The sequence below is a fragment of the Panthera uncia genome, chromosome D1, assembly GCF_023721935.1.
Source record: "Panthera uncia isolate 11264 chromosome D1, Puncia_PCG_1.0, whole genome shotgun sequence".
In the NCBI taxonomy this organism is placed as follows: Eukaryota; Metazoa; Chordata; class Mammalia; order Carnivora; family Felidae; genus Panthera; species Panthera uncia.
In genome coordinates, this window is record NC_064808.1 from 5,401,302 (window position 1) to 5,423,642 (window position 22,341).

At 41.6% G+C, this 22,341-nt stretch overlaps 1 protein-coding gene and 1 long non-coding RNA gene across 2 annotated transcripts in view; both read right to left on the minus strand.

Moving 5' to 3' along the window:
* The window catches only part of PACS1 (phosphofurin acidic cluster sorting protein 1), a 151,510-nt gene extending 129,765 nt beyond the window's left edge, over positions 1–21,745 (minus strand). The window contains exon 1 of the mRNA XM_049642733.1: positions 20,876–21,745. Within this exon, the coding sequence (XP_049498690.1) occupies positions 20,876–21,225 (350 nt within the window). The 5' untranslated portion in view covers positions 21,226–21,745. The remainder of the gene's footprint in view (positions 1–20,875) is intronic.
* LOC125930881 (uncharacterized) lies at positions 5,924–16,979 on the minus strand. The gene is made up of 2 exons (XR_007460283.1): positions 16,055–16,979; positions 5,924–15,811 (listed from the first exon to the last, which is right to left on the minus strand). It is a non-coding gene; the product is annotated as an uncharacterized LOC125930881 (long non-coding RNA).
* Positions 21,746–22,341: the final 596 nt, after the last annotated feature.

The following is a 22,341-nucleotide window of genomic DNA, read 5'->3' on the forward strand; positions in this document are numbered from 1 at the left end:
GAAAGGAAAATCACAGTTTACTACATGACTGAACAGTGACTTGCCTTTCTATTGTCATAATAATAAAAACAAAAATTACACTTTTATTGGGAGAATGTGGTGATGGTGGCAATCTTCCACATATGGAATTCACCATAAAAAAAGACTGTCTCAGAAACAAGCCTTGTAGAACTACTTGACTCTCCAAAATATATGTATAACACTGATTAAAAATAAATACAACAAGGAAAAAAGACTATTAGGGGGAAGTGGACTATTAAAATATAAAACCAGGCTGGGGTGCCTGGATGGCTCACTCAGTTAAGCATCTGACTCTTGATTTCGGCTTAGGTCTTGATCTCACAGCTGACATCATGGAGCCTGCTTGGAATTCTGTCTCTCCTTCTCTTCCTGCCCGTCTCACATACACGCATGTGTGCGCACACATTCTCTCTCTCTCTTAAAATAAATAAACTTAAAAAAATTAATAAAACCAGGTAGGAAGGGGTATCTGGGTGGCTCTATCGGTTAGGCATCCAACTCTTGGCTTCAGCTGAGGTCATGATGTTGTGGTTTCGCGAGTTCAAACCCCACCACATCAGGCTCTGCATCGGCAGCATGAAGCCTGCTTGGGATCCTCACTCTCCCTCTCTCTCTGTCTCTCCACCACTTGATCTGTGTCTGTCTCTCTCAAAATATATAAACTAAACTAAACTAAACTAAAATAAAATATAACAAAACAGGAAAATAATCAAGTACTGACACTCAAATGAAACCAAAACACAACTAAAAGAAGCATCTAACTGTATAAGAAGTCTAGGGGCACCTGGGTGGCTCAGTCTGTTAAGTGTCCGACTTTGGCACAGGTCATGATCTCAACAATTTGTGGGTTTGAGCCCCACATGCTGACAGCACAGAGCCTGGAGCCTGCTTCAGATTGTCTCCCTCTCTCTGCCCCTCCCTGCCCCCCCTCCGGCACTCTTTCTCTCTCTCAAAAATAAATAAACATTTAAAAGAAGAAGAAGAAGAAGAAGCAGCAGCAGCAGCAGCAGCTGCAGTCTAGAGAGAATATTAACCATGGGAGAAACATACTGAAATTCAGTATCATTTGAGTATTATGTATATTCCATATTAAAATCGCAGAGATAGTATTCTTCCTCTCTCACAACTACATTTCAAGGTCTTATCACCTTTTTATTCAGTAGTAGGCCAGGCATTTCTCAATCCACTGGCTAGAAAACCATATAGAGAATTAATATGAATAAGGATTTAATTATAATAATGTATCACCTATATTCACATGGAAACTTTCACTGAGGAACATAAAACTTGCGTTGATTTTACCATAATCTTCAAAGCATTTCTAAGCAGTAAGATCATGAAGGAAATGGAAAGTGAGTGGTTTGCCTACTTTCATTCTGAAAACCAAAATTAAGATATAGGAATCACAACAGAGTAGTGATCTTTTTACCTTCCTATAAACACACAAGCTTTTAGAAAACAGACACCACTTTCCACCAACTTATTGCTATAGTGACCATGCGAGAAGAACCCCAGTGGAGCAGATCCAGCCTATTTAAGAGGCTTCACCTTGGTGACTGTGCTAACTGTCCCAAACTCACAAATCAACATCAATGGCATTTCTCTTGTACTCTAAGACAAACTGTCTCATCTTTTCTTCCCAACAATCTTGAATAGTCAGCTAGGCAGCTATTTTATTTCTTTCCATTCTAATGAGAAGATTGAAGATTAAAAGGTAACTTAATCCCAAATCACAGAGTTTTCATTAAAGGAAGACTTAATTCTTCTGGCTCCAAATCCAGTGTTCAATCCACTCTACCAGTATATTTATGCAAACAGAAGTTTGTGAAGATGAATCATTTGCTAATTTTTAAAGTCTAGATTATAGATGGCAACATTTGAAACTACTGGCTTGGGGCACCTGGATGGCTCAGCCAGTTAAATATCTGACTTTGGCTCAAGTCATGATCTCACAGTTCCTGAGTTCAAGCCCCGCGTTGGTCTCTGTGCTGACAGCCTGTCAGCATAGAGCCCACTTTGGATCCTCTTTCCCCCTCTCTTTGCCCCTCCCCTACTTGTACTGTCTCCAAAATAAATAAATATTTAAAAAAAGAAAAGAAAAGAAACTGTTCGCTTAGGTCTCTTCCTAAACAAACAAAAGGTCAACATATTTGAGGACATTCAAGCACACTTACATTTATGGGCTATGATAACTGTAATAAACACAAAATGTTTTAATAAGTGAGCCTTGAGATACCTGGGTGGGTCAGTAGGTTAAGCATCTGACTTAGGCTCAGATCATGATCTCATGGTTTAGGAGTTTGAGCCCCACATCAGGCTCTGTGCAGACAGCTTAGAGCCTGGAGCCTACTTCGGATTCTGTATCTCCCTTTCTCCCTGCCCTCGTCCACTTGCACTCTGTCTCTCTCAAAAGCGAATAAACATCAAAAAAAAAATTTTTTTAAGTGAGCCTTAATATAGTAATGATGGTAGTAATGCCTCTAAGGTGCTTTCCGGATTGTCACAATGATTGGGAACTTTACTGACATTTAATGGTGGAAAAACCAAGAATGCCAGACATCCTACAACCCATAATCCCTGTGAGTCTTGCACAACTAAGATATGACTACCTTCTACATGTTTCCAACATTCATGTAAGTGAAAGCATTCCACCTAAAGGGAGAACCAGGTTTCAGAGTGCCTAAAGCTTATTTCATTTGAAGGGTCCTGTATAAGAAAAAGCATACAAGTTCACAATTACAAAATTAGGTCTAGAATTTTAAAATACCAAATATGTAGGACTACATCTAAAGAAAGATGTACAATATTTCTATACAAATAAGTGCAGAATCAATTAAAGAAGATCTAAGTAAATGGAGGGACATATATCCATTAATTGAAAGACTCAATATTTTAAGGATTTCAACTCTCTCCAAATTAATCCACAGATTCAGAGCAATCCTAATACAATTCTCAAAAACAAAGGAAATTGAAAAGCTGGGTCTAAAATTTCTAAGGAAATGCAACAGAGCAAAGACCAGTCAAGGCAATCATGAACACACAGCTGGAAAACTTATACCACCAGGTAACAGGCCTATTATAAAGATATAGTAATAGAGACATGGAACATTAGTGTAAGCATGGACAGATTCACCAATATACAAAACAGAAAGTCTAAAATAGACCCACATGTAAAACATCATGTGATTTACGATGCAGAGCAGTGGAAAAAAGATAATCTTTTTAAATAAATGATGCAGGGAGGGTGGGGGTGCCTGGGTGGCTCATTCAGCTAAGCATGCAACTCTTGATTTCAATGTAGGTGATGATCTCACGGTTCATGAGCTTGAGCCCTGCATTGGGCTCCATACTGACGCTGCGGAGCCTGCCTGGGATTCCCTGTCTCCCTCTCTCTCTGCCCCTCCCCTGCTCGGTCTTTACTTCTCTCTTTCTCAAAATAAATAAACATTTTTAAAAAGTCATAAAAAAATAAATGATTCAGGGGCGCCTGGGTGGCTCAGTCAGTTGAACGTTTGACGTCGGCTCAGGTCATGGTCTCACAGTTCATGAGTTCGAGTCCCGCTCTGGGCTCTGTGCTGACAACTCAGGGCCTGGAGCCTGCTTCAGATTCTGTGTCCCCTCTCTCTGCCCCTCCTACATTCACGCTCTGTCTCTGGTCTCTCTCAAATAAACATTTAAAAAAAATTGTTTTAAATAAATGTTGCAGGGTTAACTGAATATCCATATGGAGGAAAATATATCTTAACCCTTACTCACACCACACACAAATATTATTTCCATATGGACTGTAAATTTAACTGTAAAAAGTAAAACAATACAGCTTTTAAAAGAAACCATCAGTGAACACCTTCATGATACTGAAGTAGGCTAAGATTTCTTAAAGAGGACATAAAAGGCACTAAATGTAACTGGGAAAATTGATAAATTGGACTAAATTAAGATTAATAATTTCTGTTCATCAAAAGACACCACTGGGGTGCCTGGGTGGCTCAGTCAGTTAAGCATCTGACTCTTGATTTCAGCTCAGGTCTTGATCTCAGGGTCGTGAGTTCAAGCCATGCATTGGGTTCCACACCGGGTGTGGCACCTACTTAAAAAAAATGAAGTGAAAGTGCGTCTGGGTGGCCCAGTTGGTTAAGTGTCTAACTTGATTTTGGCTCAGAACATGGTCTAACAGTTTGTGAGATCAAACCCCACATCAGGCTCTGCACTGACAGCATGGAGCCTGCTTGGGATTCTCTCTCCATCTCTCTCTGCCCCTCCCCTGTTCATGCTCTCCTTCTCTCTCTCTCTCCCTCCCTCCCTCCCTCCCTCTCTCTCTCTCTCTCAAAATAAATAAACATTAAAAAAACATGAAGTGGAAAAAAAATTAAGTGAAAGACACCATTAAAAGAGTAAAAAGGCTAAATAAATAAATAGGCAATCTATGGGGGTATAAGCAGATATTTGTAAGAAAAAGAACTGTAAGTCAATAAGATACAGAGACAACCCAATAGCAAAATGGGCAAACAACCTGAATAGACAATTCATAAAAGAGAATATCCAGATAGCTAATAAGCTTATGAAAAAGTATTCAACATCTTGAGGGAAATGCAAATTAAAAACACTGGAGAAACCATTTTACCCCTAACCAGAAGGATTAAAACAAAAAAGACAAAGAATACCACGTTTTGGTGGAGATGTGGTACAACCGGAACTCTCATATTGCTAAGCCGACCATACACATACCCCATGATCTGGCAATTCCACTCCTGCTTATATACTCAAAGGAAAGGAAATGAAATATATGAGAGTGCTTATATCAACCAATAAACATGTATAAGCATGTTCACAGCAGCACTATCCATACATCATCACCTCAAACTGGAAATTTTCCATGACCATTACCACAGAATGGTTAAATAACCTGTGATATATTCACACAGGGAACACTACACAACGAGAATACATGAACTGCAACTACATGCAACAATGTGGATGAATCACACAAACATCATGTTGAACAGAGTCAGATACAAGAGTGTACACATATGAAGTACAAAGGCAGGCAAAACTTGCCTTACACCGCTATAAGCTAGGATACTTGTCATTTTTGGTAGGGGGAGAGGTAGTGATTAGAAGCGGGCAAGGCAATGTTTTGGGTTGTTGGCAATGTTCTGTTTCCCAATGTGGATGCTAATTATGTGGGTATGTCCAGTGTGTAAAAATTCATTAACTGTACTTATTATGTATACTTTTCTAAGTATAGATTATACTTCAATAAAAGGTTGTATTTTTTTAAATTTGGTATAGGGCCACGAGGTAACCTGTGCACATGAAAAGCCTTAAAGCTTAAGCTTCATTAGATTCATAACAAATTCGCCTTTGGTCCCACCAGACATATATGTATATATATGTAAATAATTATCTTATAATGACCTAAGTCTGTATCTAAATAGATTTTGCACAGAAATTTCAGTTTTTTCATCATTTAATATATAAGGAACTTTCCAGGAATGTAACTACTATGTGGATACAGGAAGGGCTGTATATTGTTTTGTTCAGAACTTTATGAAGATTTATTCAGAATTCTAGAAAATCCTATCACCAATGGCATTGCCACATATTATCTGAGTCACCCACGCAATACACCTGTATCAGTCTCTATTTATAGGTGTCATATTTACAGAGGAAAAACTATGTGTACCTGCAAGCACCTGACAGCTATGCTTTCTGACGTGCCATGCCATTTACAAATGTCTTCTGAGAATTCACATATAGAAATACAGATTGTATTACAAAGAGCCTTCCTTTTATCTTTCCTTCATACTGCAGTTAAGATATCGTAGACATGTTGGTAAGCTTTATTATCCGGGAATTTCATTTCAGGATAGAAAAAGGGCCATAAGTTCTGATTCCTGAGTTTAGTATCTGCTCTTGTACATGACTCACATTATCCAAATCACAAGTTAAGTAATATACTTACCTAAAATGTCAAAAAAAAAAAAAAAAAGGGGGTGCCCAGGTGCCACTCCAAAAGCAGTTACCTAAATATATCTATCATAAATTTGATCTAGACATGGTAAACAGAATAAAAGGGAAATAAGAGTTCAAACTACAAGATCTAACTAAGCTTCTTTCCTTTTAAATCAGTAAGATCCAGTTTGGCATTCACAAGCAAAGGACTCCATTATTTTCCTGTTCTCTTTTAAAAATAGCTCCACCTTCAAGATTATACAAATTAGATCATTCTGCAGCAGGATTCCTCCTTACAGAGCAGCTCCCAGGAAGCACAGACAGGCTGTCTGCTGTTGAGCATTACTCATTAAAAAAACCAAAAACCAAAAACCAAAAACATATTTTTGACTTTTCAGCTTCACTGGGTTAGTGACAAAGAACATGTGCTATAGGTATCAATAGCTTCTGCAACAGATCTCCCTCATTAAAACCCATCAAATAAATAAGGATCACAGAGGAGATACCACACCAAGCAAGCATGACAGCAGAAAAATCAGGGATGTTGACACTCAGCTGCTCCATCATAGCTTCATCATGGCCTAAGCACTAAAAGAAATTAATCTAACTTATTAACACAATCAGTTGCCAGTCTATCGATTATTCCATCACCCAGTAAATTCCCAAGGGAATTTATTTCCAATTAATTGCAGATGGCAAAAGTAGAAACAGGGGCGCCTGGGTGACTCGGCCGGTTGAGCGTCCGACTTTGTCTCAGGTCATGATCTCACCGCTTGTGGGTTTGAGCCCCGCACTGGGCTCTGCTGATAGCTCAGAGACTGGAGCCTGCTTCGGATTCTGTGTCCTGCTCTCTCCCTGTCCCTCCCTCACTCATGCTCTGTCTCTCTCTCTCTCTCTCAAGAATAAATAAAACATTAAAAAAATAATTTTTAAAAAAGGAGAAACAAACTCCCTCAAGAACCTTGACGAGTTCAGTTATACAGATCTCATTCTTATATAATGTCACTTAAGCAAGATAAAGTGGTGACAATAATAGTAAATTTTTTTATAAAAATCAGAAAACCAACACAAGGAAGTTAATGAAATGTTCAAGTCATCTTTGAATCCTTTTGCTCCATCATACCCCAAATCCAACCCATAAGCAAATCCTTTAGGCTTGAAAATATACCTAGAATCTGATGAATTCTCTTTTCCTCCACCTCTACCAACCTGTTCCAAGCCAATATTAGCTCCCACGACATCATCACAACACCTCTACCTAGACTCCCTGCTTTCACCCTACCCTTCTTTATAGGCTATTCTATACACAGTGGTCAGTGGGTATTTTAATATGAAAGTCATCATCATGCCTCTTCTGTGGCTCAAAACCTCTAATGGCTTCCCATCTCACTCAAAGTCAAAGCTAAGTCTTACAATGGTCTATAAGATCTGGGTCCCCTTTGCTTACTCACTCCTCTTTCATTTGGCTCAAGTGCACTGGCCTCTTGGATGTTTCTGGAACCTACCAGTTCTTGCTGTCCCCTCTACTGGCTTGCTTAAATGTGTGCTCCACAAGGACTGTTCCCCCTCTCTGAGATCTTTTAGAACACCTTATTTAAAACTAACTCTCTCTCTGCCCCATTTAACCCCCTTTCCTACCTTACTTTTCCCCACCAGACATACCCTATCATTTGCTCATTCATCTGCTTATGGTCTGTTGCCCACCTAGAAGGTAAACCCCACAAGAGCTGAGATTGTGTCTCTTTTATTAACTGTTCTCTCCTCAGTGTCTGAAATAGTGACCAGCATATGATGTATACTCGACAGTTATTTGCTGACTAAATGACTATTAGGCAGAGGAAGAGTTAAAGAGACTTATCCAAATCCACATGATGAAGTAAAGCCAAATAAGAAACCAAATTCTAAAGTCAAAACATTTTTGGCATATGGTTTTAAACAGATTATAGCAATTTGCTAACTTTCCTACAGTGATAAGAATAGGAGGAAATACCTGAATGAGCATCAAATAAAACAAAGCAAAGCAAAACAAAACAAAACCCAAAGAGAGCCATCATTCCAAACATTTTTCTAAAAATGTTATCTTAAATGGACTCAAATAAGATGAAGCCTCACCAACTGAGACATGCATTCATTCATCAGTGAGGCTGCCTGAGAACGAGGCCCTTGCTGAACTTAAGTAAACATATCACTTGGCCTAAGTCCAAAGCATGCCAAACGAATTTTATGACAAATCTTAGTTTAGGAGATCATGTCCCATTTCAAGCCCAAATTCACCCCCACAATGAAATGATAATTTCCTTTTTCTCCATGGAGAGAAAAAGCTCACCAAAAAGATTAATGGGTAATATTTAATAGTATTATAGCTATCCTTTTTTTATAAGTTTTTTTAAAGGAAAGATAAAGGGGATTATCTACAAGTAATAAAAACAAAGCGATAATGATAATTACATACAGTTAATGAACACTTCTCCCCATTAAAGACAAGGGCATAAACAATTTATTGCACATTTTGGTGACAGAGAGGAAATACAATTAAATCCATTAATAGCTACAAGAGTTTTTATGTTCCCAAAGGACCTTGGTTTCCAGAGTTGCTTATTCATTTTCATCCACAGCAAAAATGGTGTATGGCAGAGACGACAAATTCTGTAGACTACTTTCCACATACTTAAGTTTTGAGGAGACAATTTTATTAAACAATAAAACAAAACAAACAAACAAAAACCTACTTGTGGGGCATCTGGGTGGCTCACTCAGTTAAGCATCCAACTCTTGACTTCAGCTTAGGTCATGATTTCATGGTTCAGGAGTTCAAGCCCTGTGTCAGGCTGTGCTGACAGCACGGGGGCCTTCTCTCTCTCTCTCTCTCTCTCTCTCTCAATAACTAATTAAATAAATAAATAAACACACTTTAAAAAAACCTACTTGTAGGGGTGCCTGGGTGGCTCAGTCGGTTAAGCGTCCGACTTCGGCTCAGGTCATGATCTCGCGGTCGGTGAGTTTGAGCCCCACGTCGGGCTCAGTGCTGACATCTCAGAGCCTGGAGCCTGTTTCAGATTCTGTGTCTCCCTCTCTCTCTGACCGCACCCCCCCCTCCGTTCATGCTCTGTCTCTCAAATAAATAAATGTTAAAAAAAAAAATTTTTTTTAATAAAAATAAAAAAAATAAAAAAATTAAAAAACCTACTTGTGAAGACAATGTAAAAGATGACTAATGTATCTATCACAGTCTATCACAGGTCAACAAATATTATATCATCAAATTCATAGTTTCACTGACATTACCCAAAGATGGTATGATTTCTATGAATATAAATGCTCAAACATTTTACAAACATTTCGTTTCTCTTCATAACAAATCAGCAAGGCAAAAAAAAAAAAAAGAAAAAAAAAAGGTGTATTCACTTTTAAAAAACGAGAAAAAAAGTGACTTGCCTAGATGTAATCAAAACAAATTTAACCAAGCAATAGATATAGGGCTTTACTTACCAATTCATAATTCTCCAACCAAACGCAAAATTTGACTTGTATCTCGAACTGCATCTTCAAAAGGGTTTTTGACTCCTTAAGACTTTAGAAGATTAACCCTCTACCCTAACTCACCAGCGACCCCATCCTTGGAGTACAACCCAGACGAAGAAGTAGGTAAAATGTTTCTTTCTAGCCCTAAAACACTCCGGCTGTGAATCTCCCGTATTCAAATGATACTGTCCATTCCTCTTAGCCTTCATAATACAGAGCCATTCACTCCTAACATATTTGATTGTCTGGTTTTTAGCCCATGGTCTAATCAAAGCAGTAAAGCAGAAAGAAGGCATATTGAAGCAATGGGGGAAATAAAACAAAAACAAAACTAAAAAAGCAAACACATTAGTTTAAAAATATGCAACACATACCAGTCTACACTCTTCAGCTCAAGCCCTGTTGTTAACCATGAGGATCTCATTCATCATGATGATCCACATTTGAAAAGAAGTTAATCTGTGTTTTACATACTCTTAAGAAAGAACAGAAACATGTTAATATATTTGTAGATTTCCAACTAAAATGAGACAGTAGAGTCTTGGTACTTATTAAAGGAGAGAATTAACATACACACACACACACACACACACACACACACACACACAAATCCAAATGTTTCATGACAGGCCTTAAATGTATTATCAGGTTTCTCCTGTAAGAGTAGAATAGAATTTTTCTATAGTTTGAGACATAAAAAAGAAAGCTTAAAGAGACAAGAGAAAAAATATCAACCCCATTTAAATCCTCATTTTCTTAGGAGTCACTTAGCTTTTATTGGTAATAAATGACTAGCTGTAAACCGGTTTAGTTGCTCTTCTGGCTGCCAAACCAGAGCTAAAGAAGTCAGCAGGTAGAATAGGGAAGCTGTCAAGTCAAATTGGCTCAAAACAAAGTTGTGGTTTGCAGGCGGGGCCTGCACCATCTCTTCCGTTCATATAAGCTGGCAGGATGTAGAAACAGGATCCTGATCCAGCCACTGCTTCAGAGAACCAAAATATTTTGTTTTGACTTTCTAGACTATTAAGCTTGGGGTTTGGCAGGATCTGTGTCTAAAGTGAATCCAACACCTTATGATAGTCCCACTGAGGAAATCGTAATATCAACAAAGTTGCCCTGACTGCAGAAAGAAAGCAGACTTTGGAGGGGTACTGGGGAGAGACCAGAGAAGTTGGACTGGCAATAAAGATAGCAATAGTAATAGTAGTAACAGCTATTATTTTTAAGTGTTTTCTATGTGCTACGTAAGCATTTACTTGTATTAATATCATTTAATTCTCATAATTAATGAGGGGTAGGGACATTAGGCCTATTTTGCAAATGAGAAAATTAAAGCATTAGAGAGGTTAAATAATTTGCCCAAATCAATAAATGGTAAAGGATAGAATCGGGATCAAAATCCTGGCTAACTGGCTCCAGAACTGGCACTTATAGCCATTGTGGTATTAAATTTCTTACTATCTATGATTTGGTAATAGAGCAGCATTCTGTAATTCTAATATGACAAAATATAAACATTAAATATTATTTGTCAACTATGAGAACCAGCCAGGGCTCGGGGAACACCAAGTTTAAACAGAGAAATCGTTCTGGTGTCAGATAATCATAAATCATGAGACAAATCCCAGCTCCACCTACCTCTAAACTGTGTAGCCTTACAAAATGCCTTCACCTCACTGGGCCTTGATTTTCCTTTCTGGGAAAGGGATCTCAGTACCTGCCTCTGATGGTTATTGTGACACGCAGTAAATGCTCAATTAGTTAGGTTTATTTCATTCAGGCATCAGCTAAAACATGGCTTCCCCAGAGGCCTTCTCTGACCGCCCTATCCAAAAGTGCCCTTCTGCCAACATTCTCAATTCCCTCACTATGCTTTATTTTTCATCGTGGTACTCACTCATTACCTATTTATTATAAATATATTGGTTTATTATCTTTCTCCCTCCACCACAATGTATACTCTAGGAGAGAGTTAATTTTGTCAACTTGTTTGCTACTCCTTCCTCAGCACCTATAGCAGTGCTTGGCACATAGAAATACTAAGTATTTGCTGAATGAAAGAACTGTGTATAACAGATTTTCATTCAATAAACATTATAAATAAAAAGGTACTGTTTATGTGACAAATGTACTTATTGAGCACCTATAAAGTAACTAATAAATGAACAAGATTATTTCAGATGATAGTAACGAGTTGTGAAGATTTATAAACTCCCAGAATGACTAGGCAGGTTATGAGAGCTTTCCAAGGTGGTGGGTTAACTGAGATCTGAATGATACCCAGGAGCCAGCCATTTGATGATGTGGGACAAGGCATCCCAGGTATAAGTGCAAAAGCCCAAAGGCGGAGATGACCTTGTCTAAGGCCCAGCTTCCCCAGAGCCAAGTGAGCATGGTGGAGAATGACAGAAGAGAAGGTCAAAGACACAGGAAGAGGTCACATCCTAAAGTCTTTCCTAAGGCATGAAAAGGGGTTTTACTCTAAGTATGATGAACAGTTATTTGATAGTGTCACTAATCTTCACCCACTAGAATGTATACTTTATGAAATCAAGGATTCTGTTTGTGACACACACCAGCTAGTCTATAAGCATTTGCTAAATGAATGAACTGGGAAGATTATGAAGAAGGGAGTGGCATACGCTGATTTTCCTTTGAAACATCACCCTGAACTACTACTAGTGGTTGCATTCTGGAGGAAACTAAAGTGGCAAAAGATGGGTGGAATTACAAACAGCAGAGTGCAGTGTGGTTTGACAGGTATGGTAATACAAAGAAACGGAAGAATAAAGCAGCTCTGTAAACCTTGAAGCCATTTGTTGTTTTTAAACAGGAGACAGGAAAAGGTCAGTGAGGAGAGAAGAAGTAAAGGACAACTGATGTCCTAAGCCTTTTGTGTTTGCTGTAGTGAAAGAAAGAAAGAAAGAAAGAAAGAAAGAAAGAAAGAAAGAAACTGCAACAAAGAATCTCTATCTCACCTATGAAAGGAGGAACGAAAGGAAACTCAAGACACACACAAAATATTTTGAAGAACAACTGTAAAGAAAAAACACCTTTTTATGTCTAAGCACAATAAGCAGTCTAAATTTCCTCAGGGACAAGTCATAAGCTAATTATACCCACAATGTGACCTGGGGGAAATCTTGCTCACAGTAAGGTTTTGAGAGGCAAGCTGTCATTTGGAAGAGTTAGTCCACAAAAAGAGGAACAGGTATTCCTCTGGTAGGAATCAAGTTTGAAAACATCACTCCCTTCGTATCTACCTTTATCTGTATCAGGCCACTAAAAAATACATACAAGGCAATTTACAGTGTAACTACTAAGATCCACATCACAGTTCTAAAAATTTTTTGGCCAAAACATTCTATGGATATTACCTAGTGTCATGTTCACAGAACTTAGAAGCACTACGAGGGCTGAAAGGGTGAATGAAGAGTGGGTTTATCTGGACCATTGCTCCGAAAAAGAAAAAGGGAAAAACAGTATTCAGGACCAGAAAATGTGTGAAGCTGCACCTAAACTCAGAGATTCTCACCTTGAGTATATCTTAAAACACTTTACTATCTAAAAGGATCTACATAAATATTTAACAAATAAATAAATTGGGGCGCTTGGGTGGCTCAGTCAGTTAAGTGTCCGACTTCAGCTCAGGTCGTGATCACACAGTTTGTGAGTTCGAGCCCCGCGTCGGGCTCTGTGCTGACAGCTCAGAGCCTGGAGCCTGCTTCAGATTCTGTGTCTCCCTCTCTCTGTGCCCCTCCCCTGTTCATGTTCTGTCTCTCTCTGTCTCAAAAATAAATAAAACATTAAAAAAAATTTTTTTTAAACAAATAAATAAATGTGTCATTTTCAATACTACTTTGTCAGCTATGCTTCATCATCCACTCACCATGAGTGTCTAGAACATTCCCCATTCACCACATTTGCTACCAGTAAAAAGAAATACGCAACTCTAGAACCAAGAAAGGTAATGGGTAGAGCAAAACTTTAGTCCCCCATGTCTTCATCCATTCAAAAACAAAGCTGTTCTTTTTTTACAGCTTTATTACAATACAAAATTTGTAAGGTTCACTCCTTTAAGGTATACAATTGAGTAGAGTTGATATGTATTTTTAAATATATATTTTTTAAAACAATATTCACTGGTCTTTTCTGTAACACGTTTATTACATAAAGTTTAGAAATCACACAAAAAAAATAAGGCCAAAAATTATTATCATACATAATCCAATCATCTAAAGTCATTTTAGAGTTAATGACTCCAGGGGCACCTGGGTGGCTCAGTCAGTTAAACATCTGACTCTTGATTTTGGCTCAGCTCATGATCTCACAGTTCATGGGAAAAAGCACAGGGCCCACTTGGGATTCTCTCTCTCCCCCTCCCCCATGCATGCACTCATTCTCTCTCCCTCTCTCAAAATAAATAAATATTTTTTTAAAAATTAAAATTAAAAAAATAATAACGAAGTCTGTAAAATTAATGTCTCCAGTTAGTTTTCTCAATAGGTATTGACTAAGACCTAAAATTGTGGGAAACAAACGGCAGGAAGGCATCAGGAAGCAATTCCCTACAGGAAGAAGTGAGCAGATTAAAAGGTAAAAATCTTTAAAGGAGAACAACTAACAGAAGAAAACTAACAGGCCCTTGAAATAGTGAAGAAAAGGGGCATATTAAAATAATTTGGTAGAGGACAAAAGAATTCAGTTTAATTAAATGAATAAGGAGAAACCACACAGATATTAATACTAGAAATATCACAGGCAATTTTCTCTTTAAAATAGTGTTAGCTGGGGCACCTGGGTGGCTCCGTCGGTTAAGCGTCTGACTTCGGCTCAGGTCATGATCTCACAGTTTGTGAGTTTGAGCCCCACACTGGGCTCTGTGCTGACAGCTTAGAGACTGGAGCCTGCTTCAAATTCTGTGTGTCCCTCTCTCTCTGCTCCTCTCCTGCTCATGCTCTGTCTCTCTCTCCTTCAAAAATAAATAAAAACATTAAAAAAATTAAAAAAATTTTAGTGTTAGCTAATAGAACTTTCTATGGTGCTGAAAATGTTCTATATCTGCCTTGTCTAATACGAAAGCCGCTAATCACGTGACTAGTGTGACAAGAAATGTGGCTAATAAAACTAAGAAAGGGAATTTAAAATTTTATTCAATTTTAACTTAAATAGCCACATTCAACTAGTGGTTACTGAACAGCACAGCTTTAAAGAGAAAACAGCTTATGATGTTAAGATGTAATTGGATATCAAATGGAATGCTTTCACAAACTGTTTTCTAGAAGATACACAAGCTAAGAAACCATTTATCGTCATTTACTGGCCTTCTCTACTGCTCTTCTACTCTACTTCTCTACCCAAGGTAGAGGCCAGGTTTAGGTCAGCCTAAGCGGCAACCTGAGCTGTGACTACAGCTATTCTCTGGTTTGTAAAAAGGAAAAAGGGAGTACAGGTCCAGCAGGCTTTCTAACCAGACAACTGCCCTATGAATGGCAGGAAAAGGAAAATACTCTATAGAGTTGGTGCCTAGGCATAAACATTCCCTAAAACCCCCAGAAGCTATGCTGGTTGTTCTTCCAACTAGGCCTAGGGAAGGCCTAGGGAATGGAGGATTCTATCGGTGCTTGCCAATCTAGAAACAAACCACCTCACTCAATCCAGCCCAAGGGGCTTCTGAAAGACATTCTAAGACCAACTTCAAACTCTCTTTTCTCAAGAGCCCTAATACCACTCCGAATCCATAATGGAAAAAGACCAGCTCTTGTGAGCATTCCCACAGCTACTCTAGATGTCTAAAGTACCCGCAGCATGTGACACCACAGATGCAAGCGAAGCCAACTCCAAATTTCAGAGGACCCACTGAACCTTCAAGTCCAGGCCAAAACAAGACAAGCCTCCTAGGTTGAAGCAGTGAAAAGATACAGCCCATATTCTTACTTGCACCTCCCTCATGCACACTGAGGCAAACACTCCCAGTAACAGCTTATTGGCTCAGCTAAGAAATTGGAAAACTAGTTTAAAAAGAAATCACATAACCACTAATGTGCCCAAAAGATCTGTAAATCAATACTTGTAAAGCGGACTTGTGAAAGTCATTCTCTTTCTGACAAGGAATCTGAGCTTCCACAGGGACAATGGATAATATTACCACGATAGAGAAGATATTCTATTACAACACTCACAATGTGAAACTCAAATCTAAGATACAAAGATGCTTTTAAGACTTTTAATGGTAAGGCAATAATAGAGATTTCACCAGGTCTCTCTTATTTGACCAATTTCATTTACTTCATATCTATCATTTAAGAAGTACCTTCTCTTTGGGGCGCCTGGGTGGCGCAGTCGGTTAAGCGTCCGACTTCAGCCAGGTCACGATCTCGCGGTCCGTGAGTTCGAGCCCCGCGTCAGGCTCTGGGCTGATGGCTCGTAGCCTGGAGCCTGTTTCCGATTCTGTGTCTCCCTCTCTCTCTGCCCCTCCCCCGTTCATGCTCTGTCTCTCTCTGTCCCAAAAATAAATAAAAAACGTTGAAAAAAAAAAAAAAAAAAAAAGAAGTACCTTCTCTTACAATCTATAGGTCCTATTATATATTTATTTCACCCACATTTTAGAATGAATGGCAAGTAAAAGTGTTCCCAATTAATGGATAAAAAAACTAAAGTGTGGAAGAGTTTGCCTTGGCATCCAGTAAGAATACAAGAGTAATATATCCTGGCTTGCCTTGTGCTTTTGTGGTTAGAGGGGCAACTGCCCCTAAGTGTCCTGATGAAAATAACACTTCTACTGTATACTAGTCATGCCAACTTAGCCATGACCACCTCCTTTGGTTCTAACAGTTTTGTCCAAGCAGGCTTAACTTCAGTACCCCCTTTAAAAAAAAATGTGGTCTAAGGAGAAATGTGACTCATAACTCCTGAACTCTTTCCCTAAGTGTACATACAGATAAGGATATGCAAATGTGCTTTGTACTCAGAGACAAATGTGATACAGTTTGTGAGTGATACAGCAGAGCACATTTTATCTCCTAATAATTGGTTTTACAAAATCCACTGAGGAAATTTTGTATACCTGTGAAATTTAATGATTTTTCTGCCTCTCCTACTTAAGTATCTCAAATAGAGAAAAGAACACCAGGGGAAACTTCACCATATACCACACAAGACCCAAAGAGAAGAGATCAACAATGACACTCTAAAACTCTTCCCTTGGGGCACCTGGGTGGCTCAGTTGGTTAAGCATCAGATTCTTGATTTCAGCTCAGGTCATGATCTCACAGTTTGTGAGTTTGAGCCCAACATCAGTCTCTGTGCTGACAAAGCACAGATTGGGATTCTCTCTCTCCCGCTTTCTCTTTGTCCCTCCACCACTCTCACAAGCGAGCTCACTCTCTCTCAAAAATAAACAAACATTAAAAAAAAGATAACATCAAACAACATGCCACCTGGCCAAATGTCACCATACCACTAGCCAAAACATGGGCCATAGGAGAGGAAGCACTACTTAGTACAGAGGGAAAACAATGCCAACGTCTAAAGCTGTGAATTTTAAAAAGGAGCTATAATAGATCCACCCGCTTGTAACAGAATCTTAAAAGCCAACTGTATTTCCTAGTGATCACCTGTGGAAAGCAAAAACAGAGACAAGACTAGGGCTTTTTCCTTCATAATGCCCATCTTTCTGTACTGCTTGAATGTCTAATCATGGACATGTATCAATATTTTAATTTAAAAAATGTTGATAAAAATGTCAATGAATAAGGGCATCTGAGTGGCTCAGTCAGTTAAGCTTCTGACTGCTGATCTGAGCTCAGGTCTTGATCTCGGGGCCATGAATTCAAGCCCCAAGTTGGGCTCCATGCCCAGCATAGAGCCTACTTATAAAAAAAAAAAGTGGGGCGCCTGGGTGGCTCAGTCAGTTAAGAGTCCGACTTCAGCTCAGGTCATGATCTCATCATTTGTGAGTCCCAGCCCTGCATCGGGCTCTGGGCTGACAGCTTGGAGCCTGGAGCCTGCTCCGGATTCTATGTCTCTCTCTCTCTCTGCCCCTCCCCTGCTCATACTCTTTCTCTCTCTCAAAAATAAACATTAAAAAAATTTTAAGTCAATGAATAAAACAATTTAGTGGGTTGTTTTTTCTGTTGTTTTTTTGTTTTGAGAGAGGGAGACAGAGGACACACACACACACACACACACACACACAGCAGAGGGAGAGAGAAAGAGAATCCCAAGCAGCTCGGAGCCTGATTCCACGATCCTGGGAGCGCAACCTGAGCCAAAATCAAGAGTTCCACACTCAACTGACTGAGCCACCCAGGTGCCCCCAATTTAGTTACTTTAAAGCCAACTATCAGTATTCTCTCCAACCATAAAATGTTTTTAAAAAATACTACAGATTCTGAAGGAATTTAGTAGATGTTAAATAAGAGCAGAGTAAATACTTGAGAAACAACTAGTACAATGTTCATCTTTATTTAAATATCTAATAAAGGGAAAGGTTTTTTTTCCCTGAAAAGCAAATTATATTTCTACTGGGATCAAGAAAAGGAAAGTGACCTTCCTAACACACAACTTTCAACTCTCTCTTCTCTGTACTAGGTAGAGGAACACATTTGCTAAAACTGAGTCCCACAGCATATATATACACACATATATAGCCTTAGATCCACAATCATGTTCACATTTCTTAAGTGCACGTTTCACACGCTTCTCACTTGAGTTACACGAGACAAGAACGTTAATCTTAGACTATCTACAGAGTGCTGTACACAGGTTGCACATTGCCAATATATTTTAAACAACATGAACAAGTAAACAAGGAGACCTCAAATTAACCAGATGACTCTAGTAATTGGAAGGGCCAATAGCGGACATTTTCTCCCCACAGGGTGTTATTTTCCATCCTGCAGATAAAACAGCATGCTCCAAAGAGCACAAGTGTTCCACAAGGAGCTGGGAGGCACAGGGTGATAGCTGAAAAACAAAGTCAGAGCAGGACAGCTGACAATCTCAAAGACTCGTTAGTAGACATGACAACTGCATGCTCTCGGCAGGGGCAAACAACAAGCCAACCAAGCCTCTCACACCAAGTTAGCATAGTAATTACCGATTTACTCAGGAAGATGGGCAGTTTCTTTGGCTAATAATTTATTACATAAGACTTCTCAGTGACCAACAGGTGCAGAAAAAAAAAAATCAAAGATTTTATTTATCAGTGATTTTATTTATCTCCCTCTGTTGCACAGCAGCTTCTTCCCAGTTGGCTCAATGCCTTTTCAATCTAACAAGCTAGAGAAGGCAATTGTCCAGATGTCACCTGTCAAACATAGCGATAGATGTAAACGAAGAATGGGCAAGCATGTATTACTAACACTGGACCAACGTGGGAAGGGGCACAGTGCTTTTACGTTTGAAAGCAGATTAGAATACTTCAGCTACAGACGGACCTACCTAGAAAGAGGCCTGCTAAGGACCATTACACACTAAACTCCCACTTGAGTTTGGTGTTGTGCTAGGGCACTGGCCAAAACAAACTAAACTAACATGGCTTCTGATTACCCTAAAAGAAGGGCAAAGAAAAAAAAGAAAGCGTAAGTCAGTGAGGTAAATGCTGAAACACAAAGGACATGAAGAGTGAGGGAGGAGGAGCACGAACAGGGCACAATTTAGCATTATCTAAAAAAGTTTCAGATGTATACCCTGCAAATAGCAATTCCACCCCTACATATAAAAACAGAAAGAAACTTTTGCAAGGATCACTAGGAGTCCTGGGCAAAACTATTTACGGCATTATGCTCCCATTAACTAACAAGAAACAACCCAAAATATTCACCGAAAAGAGAAGTATGATATAGTCATAAAATGAAATTATATCCGTTAGTGAAAATATTTAAACTACAGCTACCATACCCCACTGACAAGTCCCACAAACTTAATGTTGAATTAAAACACACACACGCACTAAGTCACAGAGCATATACAGTATGATAGCACTTATATAAACTTCAAAAACACTCTAAACCATATTGTTTACAGATGCATGTATGCAGCAAAACTATTTTTAAAAGACAAGGGAAATAATAAACACACAATAGTGTTTACCTTTGTGGGGGGGGGAAGTAGGGCATGTGGTCAGGAAGGGGCATCCTGAGGGCCTCATTCAACATAATTTATAATGTTCTGTTTCTTAAACTGAGTCAAGTATAGAAATGTACTTTTCATCATTTTGTAAAATACCCTAACCAGGAGATATATTTTTGTGTGTGTGTCTAATTTTGTATGCATGAAATGATTCAAAATAAAGAGAGAGGGAAATAAATAGAGTTGAGCCTGGAACCAGACAATGCTTCTTAACCCCTACTGACACGTCCATCTACCCAAGGCTGGGCTAAAAGAATAAGGAGTGGGTCCAAAACTCCGAGACAACAGAATCAGCTCAGTTTAGAGGTGACAAAAAGATCACCTCCAGGCACTTTTCTGGGCTTCCCAGGCGAAACCAGCTCCCCAGTGTCTGCTCAAGGGCTAAACTGTAAGACACTGCACACTGTCCCCAAAGAGTTGGAGAAAGGCTGCTTTGCCAATACGGAAACAGAAAACATCACAAACTCAGGCATATTTTACCAATGAAAGGAAAGTCCCCAGATGGTTCCAACAGGCAGAGGAATGGATTGAATTTAGGAACAAGGCAGTAATTTTATGTAGCCCTGCAAGGCTAAGAGAATTTGTGACTAGCTACTGGGGAGGAGGAAGGGGATGAAAAATACAATTAAAGACACACTAAATAGGGCTTTTACAAGAGCACAGAGGCCGGGGCAGAATGTGTGTAATCTGAAGCACAAATGAACGTGTGTGTGTGTGTGTGTGTGTGTGTGTGTGTGTGTGTATTGAAGACCAACTAGAAGCCTCCAGGGTTACTATATGGGCTTTATCTGGCAGAAGGTGACAACCGACTTTGGCACACGCTGAGTATATTGGGAAATAATAATATCAAAGGACATCTATGTAACATATGTACAGCCCACGGGCGCCAACGAGGCAGGGAACAGAGTCAGTGACATTCGCGGGGAAACTGACCGTCAGGAAGGCCGGATTCGGTCAGATCAACGAGAGAAGGCCCAGGGCTGAGAGTCCAGGAGGCCCCAATCGGGGGAGAGGAAGAGGGTGGTCCCGGCCCGAGGCAGAAGGTGGGGCTGCCAGGAGAGGGCGGGGTCCCCGCAGGAGGAGTCCCGGGAGGCCCTCCTAGAAACAGGCCGGGCAGCCAGGGGGAATCCAGGGAGGGGGGCGCTCCCTTGGGCGCTGGGACGGAGAAGAATGAGAAGGCGGGGGCCTGTCACAGACCTGGCCCTGCGGCCCCGAGGGCCCGGTCCCCCCGCCCGCCGCTCACCTGGGCACGCAGCTGGACGAGCTCCGGTCCACCTCCCAGGTGGCGTACAGGTTCATCTGCACGGGGGCGGGGGTGCGGCCTGGCCCCGGGCCGCCGGGAGGCGCGGACCCGGAGGCCACCGCGACGGCCATGGAGGTGGAGGTGGACGAGGACGAGGAGGAGGCGGCCGCCGCCGAGGTGGACGAGGACGACGAGGTGGCCTGGGCCAGCTTGGGGGGCGTCGGCTGCTGAGGCGGCGGCTGCTGCGGCGGCTGCTGCTGTTGCGGGGACTGGGCGACCCCGGAGCCCCGCTGGCCGCTGCCGCCCCCGGCGCCTCCAGGACCACCGCCCGCCCCTCCGCGTTCCGCCATGGCCCGGCCGGGGGTGGGGGGCGCGGGGATAACGGGGATCGGGGCGACGCAGAGAGGACGCCCAGGCTTCTCCCACGGTGGCGGCGAGGGCTCGACTCGTCTCCTCAGCCCGCCCGCCCGAGCGCGCGAGCGAGCGAGCGAGAGGCTGCACGCACGCGCGGGGCCTCTCGGCGCGCGGTCCTCGCGCTCGCCCGCCGCTGCCTGTTGCGGCTCGCGCCGCCGAGACACTGGGTGGGCGTGTCCGGGGGGGCGGGGAGCTCTGGCTCGCGCCGGCCCCACCCAGCGCCAAGGGGCGGGGTTCGCGCTCGCGCTCGCGCCCCAGGGGAGCCTGTGGGCGCGCTCTTCTAGCTTCCCTGGAGAGGAGGCCTCGACCCCGGCTGGCTCGGCCAGACCCTCCCCTCAAATCCGCAGTGCGAGCGGCAGCCAGGCGGCCCGGTCCTCCCCTCCCCCGTCGTGCTCTCTGCAGCAACAGCCAGGCGAGCGGAAACTCCGCTTTTCCGGGGCGCGGCCCCGGCTGGGGTTGGGGGTGGGGAGGCCTGACGCGGGAGCGCGCCTCGGGCCCCTTGGGTCCCCGGAGCCTACAGAGAGGCCGAAGCCCGCATCGCGGCATCGTGCTTGGCGCCTGCTCTGCCGCCCCGGGGCTTCTTCACAACCTACAAAGGGAGCGGGTGGCGACTCCACCGTCGGCCCGGTGCGTCTGTGGGCCGTGAAGTTTCCGTCCCTGCTGCTCTCCATGGAAGGCAGGGGGCTCAAGGACCTGGAGTCCAAAAGGCCCTGGCAAGGGTGAATTACGAACCTAAGCCCTGGCCCACCTGGAGCCACCCTTCCCCCCCATGAAGCATTATAGAGTCCCAAGCCCCCCCATCCCTGCCCTCAATTGCTTCCACCTGTAACGTTTTCTCTGCTTCACCGTTTAATTTCTAAAATCCTACTCCCCCAAGGCCTACCCCGATTGCCACGTCCAACATGGGATCTCCCACACTACCACCCACATCCATCACCTCCAGAAACCATCTTGAAGTCTCCTGACATCGACGTCTCAGTTGCTGCACTTCCAGCAAAGCAACGCCAGTAGCACCACAGCAGAACTTCTCTCCCAGCACCCGGCAAATGCCC